The sequence below is a fragment of the Pyrus communis genome, chromosome 13 (assembly GCF_041283825.1).
Source record: "Pyrus communis isolate YQ-2024b chromosome 13, ASM4128382v1, whole genome shotgun sequence".
Classification (NCBI taxonomy): Eukaryota; Viridiplantae; Streptophyta; class Magnoliopsida; order Rosales; family Rosaceae; genus Pyrus; species Pyrus communis.
In genome coordinates, this window is record NC_142577.1 from 6714999 (window position 1) to 6733371 (window position 18373).

Below are 18373 nucleotides of genomic sequence, written 5' to 3' on the forward strand. Positions count from 1 at the left end.
TTGGTGCTTCAAGTGAGGAATTAGCATGGCTTGGTTCCTCATTTGGTTTCTCATTGTCTCCTTGAGTAACACCTGCATTCACATGATCATATTCATTAGTAACTTCATTGCCAACCTTGTTATCAATAACCTTACCACTTCTAAGTGTAGTGATTGCTTTGGCTTGCTCTTGGTTCCTTTGGAGTATCACGGGTTGGCTTGGAAACTTTCCAACTTCTCTTTGGTTCAAGGCATCTGCAATCTGCCCCAATTGTGTCTCCATTTTGGTTAGAGCCGCTGAATGTTGTTGGAGAGTGCTATTTGTGGAATTTTGGAATTGCAAGGTGTTTTGGGCTAACAACTTAACCGTATCTTCAAGGGTAGTGGCAGGTTTTGGTTGGAAATTTTGGAATTGATTGTTGTTCTTCCATGAAAGGTTGGGATGATCTCTCCAACTTGAATTATATGTATTGGAAAACACATCATTCCTTGGCCTTTGATTGTAAGAATTCATGAGGTTCACTTGCTCTTGGACATACTCGGGATAAGCCTCCCTAGATGGACATTGGTGAGTAGGATGGCTTGGTATGTTGCAAATGGCACACACTTCATTTGCTTTTGGCACCATGTTGAGCACGGATTCAATCTTCCTTTCTAGGTTAGCTACCTGCAACAAAAGCTCATGATTAGAACTTGTTTCATAGACTCCAACTTTCTTACCCCTTAAATCTTTGTGTTGAGCATTAGACCCCAACATCTCATAAATGTTATATGACTCTTAAGCATTCTTTTTCTTCAAAGCTCCACCTGCTGCATTATCAACAGTTGATTGACATGTTTGGGTTAGTCCATCATAGAAAATTTGCATTTGTAAGTGAAAAGGTAACCCATGGTGTGGACATTGCAGCAAGAGGCCTTTAAAACGCTCCCAACACTCATTGAAAGGTTCTCCATCATCTTGTTTGAAGTTGAAGATTTGTCCCCTTAATGTGGCTGTCTTTTGAGTGGAAAAGAACTTCTCCAAGAACTTCTTAGCCACGGCATCCCATGTGGTGAAGGAACCTGGTGTTAGAGTCATCAACCAACTCTTGGCCCTATCTTTCAAAGTGTAAGGAAACACTCTCATCCTCAAATTTGCTTCACTTACTCCCTGCAAAGGTAAACCACTCACAACATTGTAAAACTCTTTAATATGAGCTAAAGGGTCTTCATTAGGTAAGCCATAAAATGAGGGAAACATATGGAAATGTGAAGATTTGAGATCATAGTTTCTAGCTTCTGTGGGCAGCAAGATGCATGAAGGTGAATTTGGTATGATTGGTTGAGCAAAGTCCTCCAAAGCTCGAAGTTCATCTTGGTTGCCCGCCATCTCTTCTTCTCTTTCCCAATTAAATTGCTCAGATCCTTTACTTGTTGAACTAGGTGAATTCCTTTCCTCTTCTTCACGGATAATGGAGGAACTTGATGGCACAAAGTTGTCCAAAGTGTGGCCCTTTAACCGTTCAATTCTTTGGCCTAGCTCCACAAGTCTATTTGACATATACTACCTGAAACAAAATAACACAAGTTTGAATGAAAATCAAGAATCTACCTACAATGAAAAGAACAAAGTTTTAAATAGCAAACAAGCAATTACAAGGGACTGAAATCAGTCCCCGGCAACGGCGCCATTTTTGTTGAGTTATAATCCTTCCTAATGCTAGAATATGTTTAGTACAATGGCACAAGTAAGGGTGTCGAATCCACAGGGACTAATTGATCCTATATAATCACTTGTTTTGCAAGAACTCTATGAAATGAATGAAACTAATCAAATTAAGCAGATTTGTTGTTGTAACTTGAAAACACTAGAAAATGAAGTAAACACAATTAAATGAATCAACAACTAATAAAATGGGATAATACCAATGGAGATGAAGCTAGGGATTCGGTTTCACCATTGCTAAACCAAGTCCATGTTTGTTAAGTTAGTTTATACTCAGCCATCTACCTATTTCTTGAGTTTGGTTTACTTGGGTATGATCAACCATATGATGTGTGGATTTGATCAAATGTCTCTAATCAAGAACCTAATTGTGATGTGCAACTTTGGTTCCTAATCAAGAGTATGTAATGCACAAGAAACTTTCATAAAACCAAAGGGAATCACTCGGCAGGATGTTTGCCAAACATTCCCTTCATTCATTCACATATCCACCAAGATTATGCATGATGTGTGCTTTAATCTTGGCTAAACAACTTGTGATTAATTCAAATGATGATCAAACATTAAAATCAACTCACAAAGTCACAATTAAATCAGAGAATGAAACAAGAAATAGATGGACAAACTGAGCATTCTAACTTGATTACATGGCAAATTTTGCAAGGCTACATCGAATCCCTAGAGAGAGATTAGTTACACTTCATGTTTACAAAAGGTTTGACATAAAAATATAAAACATGAATGAACATAGAATTAATAAGAAGAAACCCTTGAAGCAAAACTGATGTTGAATTCCTGGAAGGGTGCCTTCGGTGTTGGTTCTCCAAATGCTATGTAAATGAAGGTAGATTGGTTATGGTTGAATGGTTTCTGTACTTGGGAGAACAAATGGACAGAAAATGGACAGAGAATAGAGTGGTTATGCGTGTGAATCATGGAATGATGGAAGAAGCTGGTGTTGTGTGAAGTGTGCCTAGTTTTATAGGAAGGAATGTGGCTGCCAACATTAAGATTGGATCTGGATCTGCACATGTGAGATGGAAGTGCATGAATGAGCTGGAATTGATGGGTTTCTGAGGTGGTGGACGCACGGCATGGGCAATGTCCAAGCATGTGGCTATTTTAATTGAATCATCCATGTGCATTGGCTGCAAAGCTGAAATGGACAACCTGGAATTGGTTGTCCAAATCTGGAAAGGGGAAGAAAGCACACGGCATGGACAAAGGGGGCGCTGGAATGGCATGGAATGATGGGATAAGTGTTTTTCTGGAATAATGGGTGCATGGCAAAAGGGAAATGTGCAAGCATGGGGTTTACTTAATTGAGGTGCATGTGGATTTCTGCAAAGATGAAGTGGAGAAAGGTAATGGAATGCACGGTCAGATTGTGAATCATGCATGTGAATGCATGTTTTGGTATTAGAAGTGCATAATCTGACTTGGAATCACATGGGAGTGCACGGCCAGGTTGTGATCATGGTGAAAATGTGGCTGAGTGGATTAAGTAATGGAAGTGGATGTTTTTGGTGCAAAAGGGAGCTGGACAAGTAGTGGAATGCACGGCACAAGGTGTGTGGAATCTGATTTGGTGCTAGAAGTGCATAAAATGATGGGATGACATGGGAATGCACGGCCAAAGTTATGAACATGCATGTGAATGCATGTTTTGATGTTGGAACCACATAGCTGACTTCAATGTTTTTGCCTTGTTTAGAATCACCCAATATGGCCGAATTGCATCTCTTACCACTTCACATCTTTTCTTGAAATTCCAGCAGCCAATTATTTCCTAGATTCTTCATTTGGACTTCAATTTAACTCCCTAGAATCCTCTCCACGTTTGGAATAATGCTCAGCTACTAAAAGGAATGTTTTTACTTCATTTGCCTTCTCATTGATCCAAGTACACACTTGGCTGCACACTAACACCAAATAATGTAAAATGCAACTAGTTTGATCCAAAAACATCACAAAGACGCCAAATAAGGAATATATAAACGTATGCAAAATGAGACTTATCACCCAGTTTGTGTGTTTAGGCAGTTTTGAGTGTTTTTAGCTTATTTTGAGTCGTGTGAACTTGTTTTGAGTCTTTTTAAGTGAGTTAAGTGTTTTAAAGGTTAGTTTTATTTATTTGAGTCAGTTTAAAGTGTTTAGCAATCCCTCCTAATCCCCGGTATAAGAACGATCCCTACTTATTTCTACGCTACAATTGTCAAAAGAGGGTTAATTTGTGTGTTAAGTTAATTTTTGCATCAATCATTCAAACCCAAGCTCCAATCCTTCCGGTTTGGCCCAACGGTCTTCTCCAAAATTTGCTTGATTTCCTGATTGGAAACCTCGGCTTGCCCACTTGTTTGAGGATGATAAGGTGTTGCCACCTTATGTGTGACGTTATATCTCTTGAGCAAAGCTTCAATGGTTCGATTGCAAAAATGGGACCCTCCATCACTTATAAGAACTCTTGGCATTCCAAATCTAGCAAATATGTTAGTTTTGACAAAATCTGCAACCACTTTGGAATCATTAGTATGGGTGGCTTTTGCTTTCACCCATTTCGACACATAATCAACCACAAGTAAAATATAAAGGAAACCATGAGATGAAGGAAAAGGACCCATAAAATCAATGCCCCAAACATCAAAAATTTTGACACCATGGATAGGTGTCTGCGACATTTGGTCTTTTGGACCTATATTTCCGGTTCTTTGGCATCGATCACATGTTATGCAAAAGGTTCTAGCATCCTTATATATAGTAGGCCAATAAAAACCACATTCAAGTACTTTACGTGGCGTCCTTTGAGTGCCAAAGTGACCTCCACATGCATAAGTGTGAGAAAACGTTAAAATTGAATTAAACTCCGATTCATGCACACACCTACGAATGATTTGATCCGCACAATATTTCCACAAATAAGGATCATCCCACACATAAAACCGAGCCTCCCTTTTAAGTTTATTACATTGGTGTTTATTTAGGTTGCTTGGAATTTTGTTTAGACACCAAATAATTCACTAAATCGGCATACCAGGGCTCAATTACCTCGATGAACATCAACTGCTCGTCTGGGAATGTCTCTGGGATAGGTACGGCCTCTTCTTCATGTACCATGCGGCTCAAGTGGTCAGCCACCACGTTTTCACTTCCTTTCTTGTCCCAGATTTCGATATCGAACTCTTGAAGTAGAAGCATCCAACGAATAAGCCTTGGCTTGGCTTCTTTCTTGGTGGGTAAGTACTTCAACGTTGCATGATCAGTGTAAATTATAACTTTAGTACCAAGTAAATAAGAACGAAATTTATCTAAAGCAAAAACAACATCAAGAAGTTTTTTTTTCTGTTGTGGGGTAGTTCAATTGGGCATCATTCAAGGTCCGGGATGCATAATAGATGACATGTGGCTGCTTGTTCTTCCTTTGGCCTAAAATAGCTCCTAATGCATGATCCGAGGCATCGCACATAAGCTCAAAAGGAAGGCTCCAATCTGGTGGAACAATGATGGGGGCCAAAGTGAGCATTTCCTTGAGGTGTTTGAAGGCCTTCTCACACTCTTTATCAAACTTGAATGGCACATCCTTTTGGAGAAGTCTGCAAAGGGGGTTGGAGATTTTTGAAAAGTCCTTGATGAATCGCCAATAGAATCCTGCATGTCCAAGAAAAGAACGAACCTCTCTAACCGAAGTAGGAGAGGGTAAGTAGCGTACAAGATCTATTTTTGATTTATCAACCTTAATCCCTTTGTGTGACATCCCACATCGCCAGGGGAGTGATCCTTAAATGTATATTCCCATCTTTACCTAGCACGAGGCCTTTTGGGAGCTCACTGGCTTCGGGTTCCATGGGAACTCCGAAGTTAAGCGAGAAGGGGGCTAGAGCAATCCCATGATGGGTGACCCACTGGGAAGTTGCTCGTGAGTTCCCAAAAACAAAACCGTGAGGGAATGGTAAGCCCAAAGCGGACAATATCGTGCTACGGTGGTGGAGCGGGCCCGGGAAGTGGTCCACCCCGGGCCGGGATGTGACAATTTGGTATCAGAGCCTAACCCTGGTCGCGTGTGTGCCGACGAGGACGTCGGGCCCCTAAGGGGGGTGGATTGTGACATCCCACATCGCCAGGGGAGTGATCCTTAAATGTATATTCCCATCTTTACCTAGCACGAGGCCTTTTGGGAGCTCACTGGCTTCGGGTTCCATGGGAACTCCGAAGTTAAGCGAGAAGGGGGCTAGAGCAATCCCATGATGGGTGACCCACTGGGAAGTTGCTCGTGAGTTCCCAAAAACAAAACCGTGAGGGAATGGTAAGCCCAAAGCGGACAATATCGTGCTATGGTGGTGGAGCAGGCCCGGGAAGTGGTCCACCCCGGGCGGGGATGTGACACTTTGGCCGAAATTATATGCCCTAAAACTATGCCTTGTTTTACCATGAAATGACATTTTTCCCAATTTAAAACAAGGTTATTTTCAATGCATCGTTCTAAGATTAAAGTGAGATTATGTAAACAATCGTCAAAAGAATCACCAAATACACTAAAATCATCCATAAAAACTTCAATTATTTTCTCCGCAAAATCTGAAAATATACTTACCATGCATCTTTGAAAGGTGGTAGGTGCATTGCATAAACCGAATGGCATGTGACGATAAGCAAAAGTACCAAAAGGGCACGTGAAAGTGGTCTTTTCTTGGTCATCCGGAGCTATGACAATTTGATTATATCCCGAATACCCATCAAGAAAACAATAAAAAGAATGACCGGCTAACCTTTCAAGCATTTGATTAATGAACGGCAAAGGGAAGTGGTCCTTCCTTGTGGTGGTGTTGAGCTTCCTATAATCAATGCAAACTCTCCAACCCGTTTGGATATGTGTTGGCACAAGCTCATTCTCGGCGTTCTTCACCACTGTCACTCCGGATTTCTTTGGCATTACTTGAATTGGTGAAACCCAACGGCTATCCAAGATAGGATAAATCACTCCACAATCAAGTAATTTGATAACCTCCTTCTTCACAACTTCCATCATTGTAGGGTTGAGCCGACGTTGAGCCTCTCGAGTTGGTTTAGCCCCCTCATCTAGAAGTATGCAATGCATGCATGTTGTAGGGCTAATCCCCTTAATATCGGCCAAGGTCCATCCTATGGCTGTTTTTTATAGGAGCATATTTATGCGACTTTGTTAGCTTGTTTCTTTGCATTTAGTAAGTTAGTTTCTATTTATTATAGTGTTTTAAGCTATTTTCGTGTGTTTGTAGGTTTAAATGACAAAGTTGGAAAGAAAGTGCAATTTGGAGCATTTTAGAGCAGTTTTGGGCTTGGAATGGATTGCACATGCATGGAGCAAGGTGGATGGACGAATTTGAAGATCAAGAGAGGCTAGGAATGTTATTAACATATGGAAGAATTAAATTGAAGACTTGGAAGATAAGGAATCAGCTACAAAGAAGGAATATTATCCAAATTTCCTTATCTTATCCAAACCTTATCCAACCTTATCTTATCTTATCCTATCCTAATCTTTTCCTACCTTAATTCCAACTTCAAAGAGGACTCCTTTTCACATTAAATAACCTAAATATCAAGTTCTAGAAGCCCTATTTTCGTGCATTAAGTTTATGCCACATGTAACCCTTCTAGAAGTTCTAGAATCTGCCACAAGGACCATTCCTTGTCCTCCTTGGAATCTGATTGAAAGTGTCCTTGTTCTTTGGTGATTTGGAGTCCTAATTCCTCTCCTTTTCAGCCTAATTTCGTGCCTCCCCTTCACCATATAAATACATGATGCCACAACACTCAAAAACCACCACCCTTTACCACAATTTCACACCACACCATCCACCACACCTCAAGAGCCTAAATTCACACAAATCCCTATTGTGTGCAGCGAGGAAGGAAGGAGGAGCCACTTGGAGTGTTTCTAGGTGTATTTTATCTTAGTTTTTTATGTTTAAGTTTAATTATCTTTATTTTGCGAACATGAGGAACTAATTTCTTTTTAGTTAGAGGTAAATTCGAGCCATGATTATATGTTTTATATGAATTGATTATATCCAGTTATTGTTTCTTAAGTCTTGAATGTGATTTGCTTATCTAAGTTATCAAAACTTGCTTATGTATGCTGGTTGGGGGTCAACACTTAATTTGCATGCATGAATTTGATGCTAGAGTATAAGGGGGTCTCACGTAATAGTTATTCACTTATATTCACAAGTAGTGGAGGTTGCTAGTCACAATCGTGTTAAGTAAATCCTTGGTATGAGTCTCATGCGTTTCATAGTGATGAATGCCTTGTCAATGCTTACGATTTTCATAGAACTTAATGACTTTTGATATGTATCTCTATCATGCATTTCATATAGGGAACTTGAGGAAGATAATTTGGTTGCGATGCGTATTCCATCTAATTCAATGAAATAAGGAAAATCTGATAGTTGATTGTGCGATGCAATTAACTTGGGGCGTTGTCATTCATGGTTTAAAGGAATAATAACTGGAAATCAATTTGTATGCATATGTGTCATGTGTGGAGATGAACCCTCTAGCTAGACATTCACCCATATTTCACCCAATTTCGTCCAAGTTGTTTAGAGTCTTTACAATCTGCTTGGTTTTACCTTAATTTCGTCCAAAATCCAATCCCCTTTTACTTTGTTGTGTCAACTAGTTAGAATCTGTCCAACATTGTGTTTTTAAGTGTTTTGAGTCAAGTTAAAAGTAATTTTCGTCCAAATCACCCTTTAGAGTCTATTTCGAGTCAATTGGACTTAGTTTGTGTGTTTTGAGTCTTTTTAGTTTGTTTTGAGTCATTTACGTCTAGCTAAGTGTTTTTAAGTTTTGTTTTGTGTTTTTAAGTCAGTTTAGAGTAGATTAGCATCCCTTCTAATCCCCGGCCTAAAACAATCGCTACTTTCATATACTACAATCATAGGGTTTTAATTTGAGTGTTAGAATATTTCACATCAGTTTTGTTCTCTTTCAATACTCGAACCAATTTGGCCTCCTCTGTTGCCGTGAGTGATGAAGAAACAATGACGGGCAATGTCTCTTTGTCTCCCAAATAGACATACTTCAAGTGACTTGGCAATGGTTTAAGTTCAAGAATGGGTGCCTGAATCACTGAAGGTAACAACTTGTTAGTAGAAACGGGAATTGAAATTGGGTTTGTGGGCTTACTTTGATATTGTGGCGATGATTCAAGTGCAGCCACCATCTCGCCAACTTCCTCATCATGCACGGCCAGATTTAGTTCTATACCCATTCCCTCGGCAATTGTGGTTTCAAGTGGGTCTTTGTCCAACGAATCAAGAAAATCCTCCGCCAATGACTCAAGTATATCAATAGAGAAACAAGAATGATTGTCTTTAGGATATTTAATAGTTTCAGAAAGATTGAAATCAATAACTTCCCCATCAAATTCCATCATTAAAGTTCCTCTGAACACATCGATCTTGGTGCGGGCTGTTTTCATGAAAGGTCTCCCAAGTAGGATCGACAATGGTGTAGAATGGGATGAATCCTCCATGTCAAGCACGTAAAAGTCTGCCGGAAAGTTCAAATTGTTAACTTGCACCAAAACATCTTCTAAAACTCCTTTTGGATAGGCATTAGAACGATTGGCCAATTGAATAATCACACCATCGTTTTTAAGCTCTCCTAAGTTCATAGATGCATAAATTGAGTAAGGCATGACATTAATTGAAGCTCCTAAATCTAGCATAGCATGTTCAAATTTAGTATTTCCAATAACACAAGGAATTGTAAAACTACCCGGATCTTTGCATTTAGGTGGTAGTTTTCTTTGTAACACCGTTGAAACATTCTCACTTACCTGGACCACCTCTTTGTTCGAAATCCTCTTCCTGGTTGTGCAAAGCTCTTTCAAAAATTTCGCATACTTAGGAACTTGCTTAATCGCATAAAGGAGTGGGATATTGACTTGAACTTTCCTAAAGGTTTCCAGAATGTCCTTCTCATTCTCTTCTTTCTTTGATTGCCTAAATCTGCTAGGGAAGGGCACATTTAGTGGAATAGAACTTGACAAAGTCGAATTTGGACTTACCTTGGGGGTGTTGGACGATTTTGGGGTGGTAGATGGCTGCGGCAAGGTTTGTTCCACCCTTGCCGTGGCCTTTGTTCCTTGTTCCTCCTCTTCTTCCAGCAACGTGTCCTCTTCTTGACTTGTTTTGGACAGTTTTGGGGTGGTTCCAACCTCCTTACCACTTCTCAACGTGATTGCCTTGGCAGATTCGAACCCTCCCTTAGGATTGACAATGGTTGAGCTAAGGAGCTTGCCTTGGTCTCAGAATTGTCCTACAAACTCCGCAATCTGCCCAATTTGCTTCTCCAAGTGCTCCACCCTTTTGTCTTGGTTTTGCATGGCTTTTTCTTGATTTTGCAATGCTTTGTTTTGATTCTCTTGCCCCTGAGACAAATTGGTAAGTAACTTAAGAAGTGTATCATTGTCCAAAGACGTACCTTGATTGTTTTGGGCAGGTTGTGCTTGGATTGGATTGGGGCCGAATGGCTTGGTGTAGAACCCCGGGGGTTGTTGTCTAAAGCCTCCTTGTTGTGGAGGTTGTTGAGGCTCCCTCCACTTGAAATTTGGTTGGTCTCTCTAACCCGGATTGTATGTGTTGGAATATGGATCATTTCTTGGCTGATTTTGGCTTGGAAATCCAATGGCATTTGCACTCTCCCATCCCCCATTCTCAATCAATTGAGGGCACTTGTTCGAAGGGTGTCCTTGGATAGAACATACGCCACATACACTTGGTCCTTGTATCCTCATTCCTTCGGCCATCTGAGACACAAAAGAAGTAAGATTAGTTAATTGAGATTGAATGTCGGATTGCGAACTTAACTCATTCACTTGCTGCCGTGGGGTGTCTCTTTGTCCAACACCTTCATATTGTTGTGCATTCAAGGCTCGATTTGCAATTAAAACCTTGCCAGCCACGGGTGTTTTGTCAACCAAAGCACCTCCCGCTGAGGCATCTAGCATTTGTCTCTCAATTGGAAGAAGCCTTTCGTAGAAATATTGAATTAAAAGTTCTTCCTTCATTTGATGTTGAGGGCATGATGCAACTAGAGTCTTGAAACGTTCATAATATGCCAGAAAAGACTCCCTTTGGTCTTGTTGAATGCCACTAATTTTCTTCCTTAAAAGAATCACTCTTGAAGTTGGGAAGAATTTCTCTAAGAATGCCCGCTTCATGCTTTCCCAAGAAGTGACGGTTCCGGGTGCCAATTCGTATAACCAATCTTTAGCCTTTTCTAGAAGAGAGAATGGAAAGGCCTTCATCTTCAAAATGTTCCCATCGACATTGATGGGTGTCATGCTTGAACATACCACTTCAAACTCCTTAAGATGCTTGTTTGGATCTTCCATGGACAAACCATGGTACTTGGGAATGTGATGCAACAAGCTAGATTTCAATTTGAACTCATCGGTCTTGCTGATAGGAGCATATTTAGGCGACTTAGCTAGCTTATTCTTGTGCATTTGTGCTATTATTTCTTAGTTAATGTCGTATTACAACTCATTTTCGTGTGTTTGTAGGTCCAAAGGGTTAAAGTACCAAGAAAGTGCATTTTGGTGCATTTTGGAGCAGTTTTGGGCACTATGTGGATAGCTTGTTGATAGAAGCATATTTATGCTACTTAGTTATGTTGTTTCCTTGCATTTAGTGAGTTAATTACTATTTATTTTAGTCTTTTAAGCTATTTTCGTATGTTTTTAGGTCCTAATGGAAAAAGGAGCAAGAAAGGGCATTTTGGAGCTAAATGGAGCATTTTTGGGCATGGATTGGATAGCTTAACCATGGAGCAAAGAGGATGGACGAAATTGAAGTCAAGAAGGGCTAGGAAAGGCTACAAATCTGGTGGATGAAGTCCTAATGCAAAGTGAAGGAAGATTTGTGAAAAACATGTTCATTTAAGCAACATCAATAGCATGCAATTAACAATTAAAGGCGGAATCATGCTTGTATGCACTTAAAACAAAACATTTACCCATGAAATTCAAAGCCTAGTAGATAGGTGAACCAAGACTCAACTCAAAACAAAGTGAGTTGAGAAATCAATACCTTTGTAGATTCCTCTTTGCATAAGCAAAGGCTAATCACCCAAAGAGAGGGCCTTCATTCCTTGCATCTTAGATCCATGGATTTGGATGGATGAAAAGGTTTCTCCAAGTTCCCAAAATTGAGAACCTCTAAGTCTCCACACCAAGGTAAGATTGAAGAAGAAATGAGTGACCTTGAGGAAGTAAGATTGCTAGATGTTTTCCTCAAGGGTGGCTGAAATTTTAGAGAGAAAAGAGAGCTTGTGTTCTCATCCTTTCCCCCAAAATAACCCTTAGAAAACCCTTAGGATGAAATGGCTATAAAGATGTCTTTATACCACCTCACAATGGAGTGGCAAACTTGCAATTAAGCCAAGTTCACTACCCTCCTCTAAATGGCCGAATTTAAGGGGATTTATTGGGCTATTTGGGCCTTTGTGAATCATTATTCATTAAGTTGTCATACAACTTAAGTCAATGGACTTGACGTTCGAAGCCCATTGGGCCTTAAGGTCCAAAACTATCCCGAGGTCTTTAACGAACTTATTCGTTTGATTAATTAACATATTAATTAATCCTTGCCATAAATAATTAAACCATTTAATTATTCTTACTCATCTCCGTTGAATCTTCAATCTCTACCTTACACGGTGTACGATCCATTAGGTTCCTTTTAGCGAGGCAGTGGGCGATTCAAACTCTTTCAAATCGATTGTGAATTGAAATTTACTTTCAATTCTCCCGTTAGTGATAATACACTTTTAGGGCTTCCACAAACCATGGTTGACGCCTAGTAGCATGTCATGGTTACCCAAGCTAATCAGAAGAGGTGGAGAACCTATTCAGTTTTAGGATTACAAATGCAATACGGTCTTTCTCTAATACAATACTCTTGACCACATTGTTTGGTTTGATAGTTTATTCATGTCTACTATCCAATGTGAATCTTGTACTTATATGATTACCTTGAATGTGATCTGGAACGCATTCCAACATCTCATTCATACTCTGGCCAGAGATTCTAAATCATATCATAGAGTATTCTCCCTCAAACAGTTTGAAGGTTAGAGATCCCTTGTTGCGCATTCACTTGCCTCCTTGGCTAAGTGGCTTAACCCCGACGATGCCGTGGACACCCTGATAGAGTGACTTTGACATAATCAAAGATCAAGTACCTAACCACAAGACAGCTGTGATGCCTCAGGTCAAAGGACTACTTTGCATTATCCCAACCATGAGTTCTCATGTGACATGAATATGAGAACTCCTCGTTGATCGTGTTCAGTGAACTCATTCTCTATTGAGCACCTACATGCTTGTCTTGGTGTCACTCACACCAATGACTCGAGACTAGTCACTCTCCCCTGAGAGAAGACACAGCACGTACTGATCTTAATAGACTGTCAATGCCCAATTGGCAATCCTATGATCAGGAACGTTTAGGATGTGTCTACGAAAGAATGGTCTCATGAATCTAACTTCTTTAGATCGCATTCTCCCAATCACATATTCCTTGGACTTTATCGTTTAAGTATATAACATTTATATGAGACGGCTCAAACAATAATGTTTGCCCTTAATATTAAACTATATTAGTTTAACATGTGAAATGTCCATAAAGTATCATCATATGATTGGTTTTTGGGCACATTTCCAACAATCTCCCACTTGCACTAGAGCCAATCAGCTTAGTCATCAGTGATGATACCTCTTCTGTAGTCATTTCATAAATGGCTGAGTAGTAGGCCTAGACAATGGATATCTATATGTTATCCATAGAAGCAACCTTGAGAATAACGACGTCACCATTATACATGATTCTCAATCATGTGGTTCAGTCTCTCATTTGAGTTCGGACCTTGATGAGACCTTGATTCCCTGGCTTGAGCTATCGCCCCATTAGTGTCATACACTTTCTGGTTGGAACCGAATGGAGAGTTCATAAATGAACTTTCCCATCCAAACAACAATGTTGTAAGCTTCTATATGGCAATATATTTTGCATACATGATGGAACACATTAAAGTCATTACTTTTAACGTTTCCACCCAAATATCTCTTTAGTCATAATAAAGAGATATCTCATTATCACTTCATTCATAATGAAGAGATATTCTATGATGGATTAGATTCATAATCTAATACATTTACGCTTCCATTACGTTACTCTAATTCTTCCTCATTCTTGAGGAATCCATCCTTAGTATTTCTTAAATACCTAAGGATTCACTTGACAGTTGCCATGGTTCTGATCCTGGGCTTGCACTGATATCATCTTGTACCGTTCTAGGTACAACTTATATCAATGTTTTCATACAATATGAAATACATAAATCACCTTTCTGCGTATGCATAAAGGATTCTATTTACGCATTATTTCTTTGGGAGTCAAAAGGTACATTCCCTTTGAGAAGAACAACTTCCTAGTCTCACTAGAATTGTCATTGAAGTTTATCATCATATGAGAAACTTCCTAGCATCTCTTGTCTATTTTAGGGATTGATATAATCCAATTATATTTTGAAATCTATCATTATAGATTTCCATCCCATGTATATAGACTATGTCTCCCATATACATTCTATCATTATAGAATGTTTAAAGTCATAACTTTAACGATGAAGAATTCCTTTCATTTTCAAAATTAATATATATCATGTATATATATTCAAATTTAGGAATATGATTAACTCCCACTAATCTTTTGTAAACCTAGTAAACAAAAGATTCATTTACATCTTTATGAGAAATCAAACGATTTGATCCTTTTTCTCATAAGATGCTTATAGCTCCCACTAAGTGTAGTCATAAGGATTTTCATTCTTATTTCTTTCGAATTAAGAGGTGTAACTCTATGACATAGTCATAAAGTTCAAACCATTCAACTGAGACGATTTATAAATCCTTCTCGACTACCTTGGAGCTTGTGGTGTAGGAACTAGGTTGTTATATTTGTTGATCATATCAAACAAATATTGCTTATTAGCACACAACCCCAAATCTTAACATGTTTAAGATTTGTCTTTCTTTCCAACTACATCTTATGGAGTTATGAAAATTTTGGAAGATCTTCTAATTGACAATCATATTGTTTTAGAAGTATATATATCCTATATATGGGTAATAGATAACATCCAACGAACTAAATCTTATTCAAGTTCGTTCTTCTCCTAATGGAGAAATACATTATCTTATGATGCTATTTTCCTTGATATCTTTCAAGGAAACTCATCTAAAGTGTTACTTTTTCCTTGGATCAAATCTAAGGAGGTAAATACTTTAGACGTCTTACTCATCTACTTACATTTCTTGAATTCTTTGAAACCTTTTGCAAAGTATTCGGACTTGTGTTTATTCAAAATAAACTATAGTCCAACCGAGAGTGATCTTCGGTGAATGTCATACAACATGAGTAGTATTATGTTGTGGACAAGTGCCACTAACATCTAAGTGAATTATCCTTAACAACTTTGTGATTCTTTCTTCTTTCCAAAAGAATAAAGATTCGAACATTTCGCCTCTATACAATATAACAAGAAGGTATTGGATCTGGGTCTAACGATCCAATGCATCCATCTTTTACCAACTCGTAATTTATGTTTTAGAGGTATCACAACTCAGTTGGGATTAGTCACTACCTTGCAACCTTTTGGGTTTTAAGCATCGTTATATTCTTAAACAGTTAACACTACCACATCATCTCTACTATAGAGACAATTAATTAGATTACCATAATCTAATCATTCATTAATAAAGAACAATGTTTTGTCAAACAAAACATTCATCCATCTCTACAATAGTGACGGAATTAAGTTCCTTAAAATTGGGACGTAAGGACAATCTTTGGTTTTTCCAATTTCTTTGGTAGTTCATATGAGGAAGTAAGTACAATCCGCTTTCGCAGAGATCTATATTTGATTCACGTTTCGAATGTGAAGTACTTTCTCTTCTCTCATTTATCTTCTACTTCTTATTAGCCACACTTTTACAACGATTGTAAAACATAGTTGCTAATACAGAATCATGTATTCAAGTAGAAGAACCAACTGTTTTGAATTATTCAAGAACATTTTACAACGCATTCGAAAGGTGTGTTCTTGACACTTGCAAGACATTTCTTGCAAATACCCCTTCCAATGTCCATCCTTTCATAAAGAAAGTTTGTTCCCTTGGAGTTATTTTGCCTTCTTCATTTGACTTCCCTTTTGACTACAATAGTCATGGTCCCTAAACTCCCACTATCTCTCTTGAAACTTATTTCAAATGTGTTATACACATCAAACGATTTGGAGAGCGTGCCGTTATTGTTCACTATATAGTTTACAATAAACTTAGTGAACCATTAGGATAGGGACACAAAGGTGACGTCCTTGCCTAGTTTCCGTCTCGTTAAGTGGTTTAACACTTCAACACTCAATGATTCAAAATCATCATAAGTCCATATATATGGACTATTTTTGTCAACCAACCATTATGTTCTAAACATAATAACAAACTTTCAAGAGTTGTTCAAGGCAACTCTCATTTCTTCATACAACATTTTGTAAGTGAAGAATCATGGCACATAAAGTGTCCATGCCCTTGTGCTTACTTCTCAAGTTCCTTGTTCGTGTAACAAAGAGACAAGCACTAAAGTTTGTGTTGATTAAGGGTTGTTCAAAGCAACTCTTATTTCTTCATACAACAATTTGTATTTGAAGAATTATGACATTAAAAGTGTTGTCCTTCTCATGTTAGACTTATCTAACATATTCTTCCAATGATACATTATCAATAGGAAGATTGTGAGGATGAGACTACTTAGTTACATCTACAAGCCATTAAAGACAATCTATGGGATTGTAGAACTAAGTCCGGAAATTAAAGCATTCGGCTTTTCTTTGTCAAGTTTTGGATAGCGTTTGCAAATATATTGGTAAACAAATACATAACGAATATAAATTGATTGATTTTAAGCCATTTGATTCGGGTCTTTAAATCAAATAGCACCACCCACTATTTTTAGCAAATTCCATATCCCTCATCGGAATTCGAGAGTTTTGGAGGAAACTCTTAGTAGGGTATGGGAGGCTCACTATTACCAAGCCCACCTCACGATGATACGATATCGGCTAGCATTAATAATAATGAGAGAGTACGCTTACTCATTTGCATCTCTTGCAAGTACCCATCTCATTTGGCCTCTAGAGAATGTTGCCTCACAATGATATGATATCGGCGCCATTGCACTTAGTTAAGTTATCCCCACCATGCTTAGTTCATGAAGGGGTTCAAGAATAGCCTCACAATGATATGATGTTGGCCATCCTCGTTGCCTACACTCACCTCATCATATGCGTATAGACTCCTCCTGAGTGTAAGCATGCACTTTGTACTCCCCCATGATAGGGTGAAGCCGGTGTACAAGTCACAAACGATTGGAGCCTACCACGGTGGAAGGCCACGAAGAGATATTCAAAGCATCTCTCGCTTATCAACTTAATAATGGTTTGGTTGAGGGTTTTAGGTCTCATCACATAAATATTCATTTTAATCTAATTAAAACAATTTTGGTCCTATTACAACTATTGGTCCATTTGATGGATTTAGTTGTATATAATACTCCCACTAAGCTTTTAAAACGGTTTTTAAAGCAAGAGTATATGATACTACTAACATAAGGTTTGCATTCATTGATGGACTATATAGTTGCCTTAGGGCCTTAGGATGACTATGAGCCTTTGATTCGATTCAACACGAGCCTAGTGTTGAATCTCGGTCTAGGGATGGTGATTGATTTTAGTTACGCGTTTAATCACATTAAGGCGTGTTGTCTTATTGGGCGTTGGACCCAACTACTCCAATTTCATGCATATCGAATAAAACAAGAAAGGAGTACTTCAAAGTAAATAAGAGCTTATGCTCTTTTACAACAATTGATCAAATCAAATTACTTTAAAGTAAAGAAGAGCTTATGCTCTTTTACAACAATTGATCATATCAAATTACAACCAAAATTTAATCTACACATTCCCATGGTTCAAACAAATTTGAAACGGCCTTTCACATAGCTCAATTATCGTAGGCTAAGGTTCATAATCACCCTTTCTTTAATTAATTAACGCTTTAACTAATTAAACTTGAATGCAACATTTTCATTTGGTTTTTGTATCCATAGAATTGATTTAAATGGAGCTAAATGAAATGAAAATCCAATTCTCATTTAAAGAGACAAAACAATTTTTGTTCTCTACCTAATTTGGGCCAAATTGCTATGACCTCAACTTTTGGGCCATTTTGCAAAACTTAAACTTTTGGGATCACTTTGTAAAAACACAAAAGTCCACTACTTCATGTAATTACAACAAGAACCCAAAAATGAGAACCTCTAAGTCTCCACACCAAGGTAAGATTGAAGAAGAAATGAGTGACCTTGAGGAAGTAAGATTGCTAGATGTTTTCCTCAAGGGTGGCTGAAATTTTAGAGAGAAAAGAGAGCTTGTGTTCTCATCCTTTCCCCCAAAATAACCCTTAGAAAACCCTTAGGATGAAATGGCTATAAAGATGTCTTTATACCACCTCACAATGGAGTGGCAAACTTGCAATTAAGCCAAGTTCACTACCCTCCTCTAAATGGCCGAATTTAAGGG

The 18373-nt window shown here is 38.5% G+C and overlaps 1 protein-coding gene and 1 non-coding gene across 2 annotated transcripts; one reads left to right on the top strand and one right to left on the bottom strand.

Moving 5' to 3' along the window:
- The first annotated feature begins 863 nt into the window (after window positions 1-863).
- On the top strand, window positions 864-974 carry LOC148691673 (small nucleolar RNA R71). The gene has a single exon (XR_015955379.1). It is a non-coding gene; the product is annotated as a small nucleolar RNA R71 (small nucleolar RNA).
- A 3683-nt stretch (window positions 975-4657) lies between these two features.
- On the bottom strand, window positions 4658-9203 carry LOC148691674 (uncharacterized). Its single transcript, XM_088683384.1, has 3 exons — window positions 8916-9203; window positions 8715-8723; window positions 4658-5023 (listed from the first exon to the last, which is right to left on the bottom strand). The coding sequence occupies exons 1-3, from the start codon at window positions 9201-9203 to the stop codon at window positions 4658-4660; spliced, it is 663 nt and encodes a 220-aa protein (XP_088539510.1).
- Window positions 9204-18373: the final 9170 nt, after the last annotated feature.

What these genes read in the sequence shown, in the direction of transcription:
- LOC148691674 (XM_088683384.1), bottom strand. Translation starts at nt 9,203, where the DNA reads ATGGAGGATTCATCCCATTCTACACCATTGTCGATCCTACTTGGGAGA.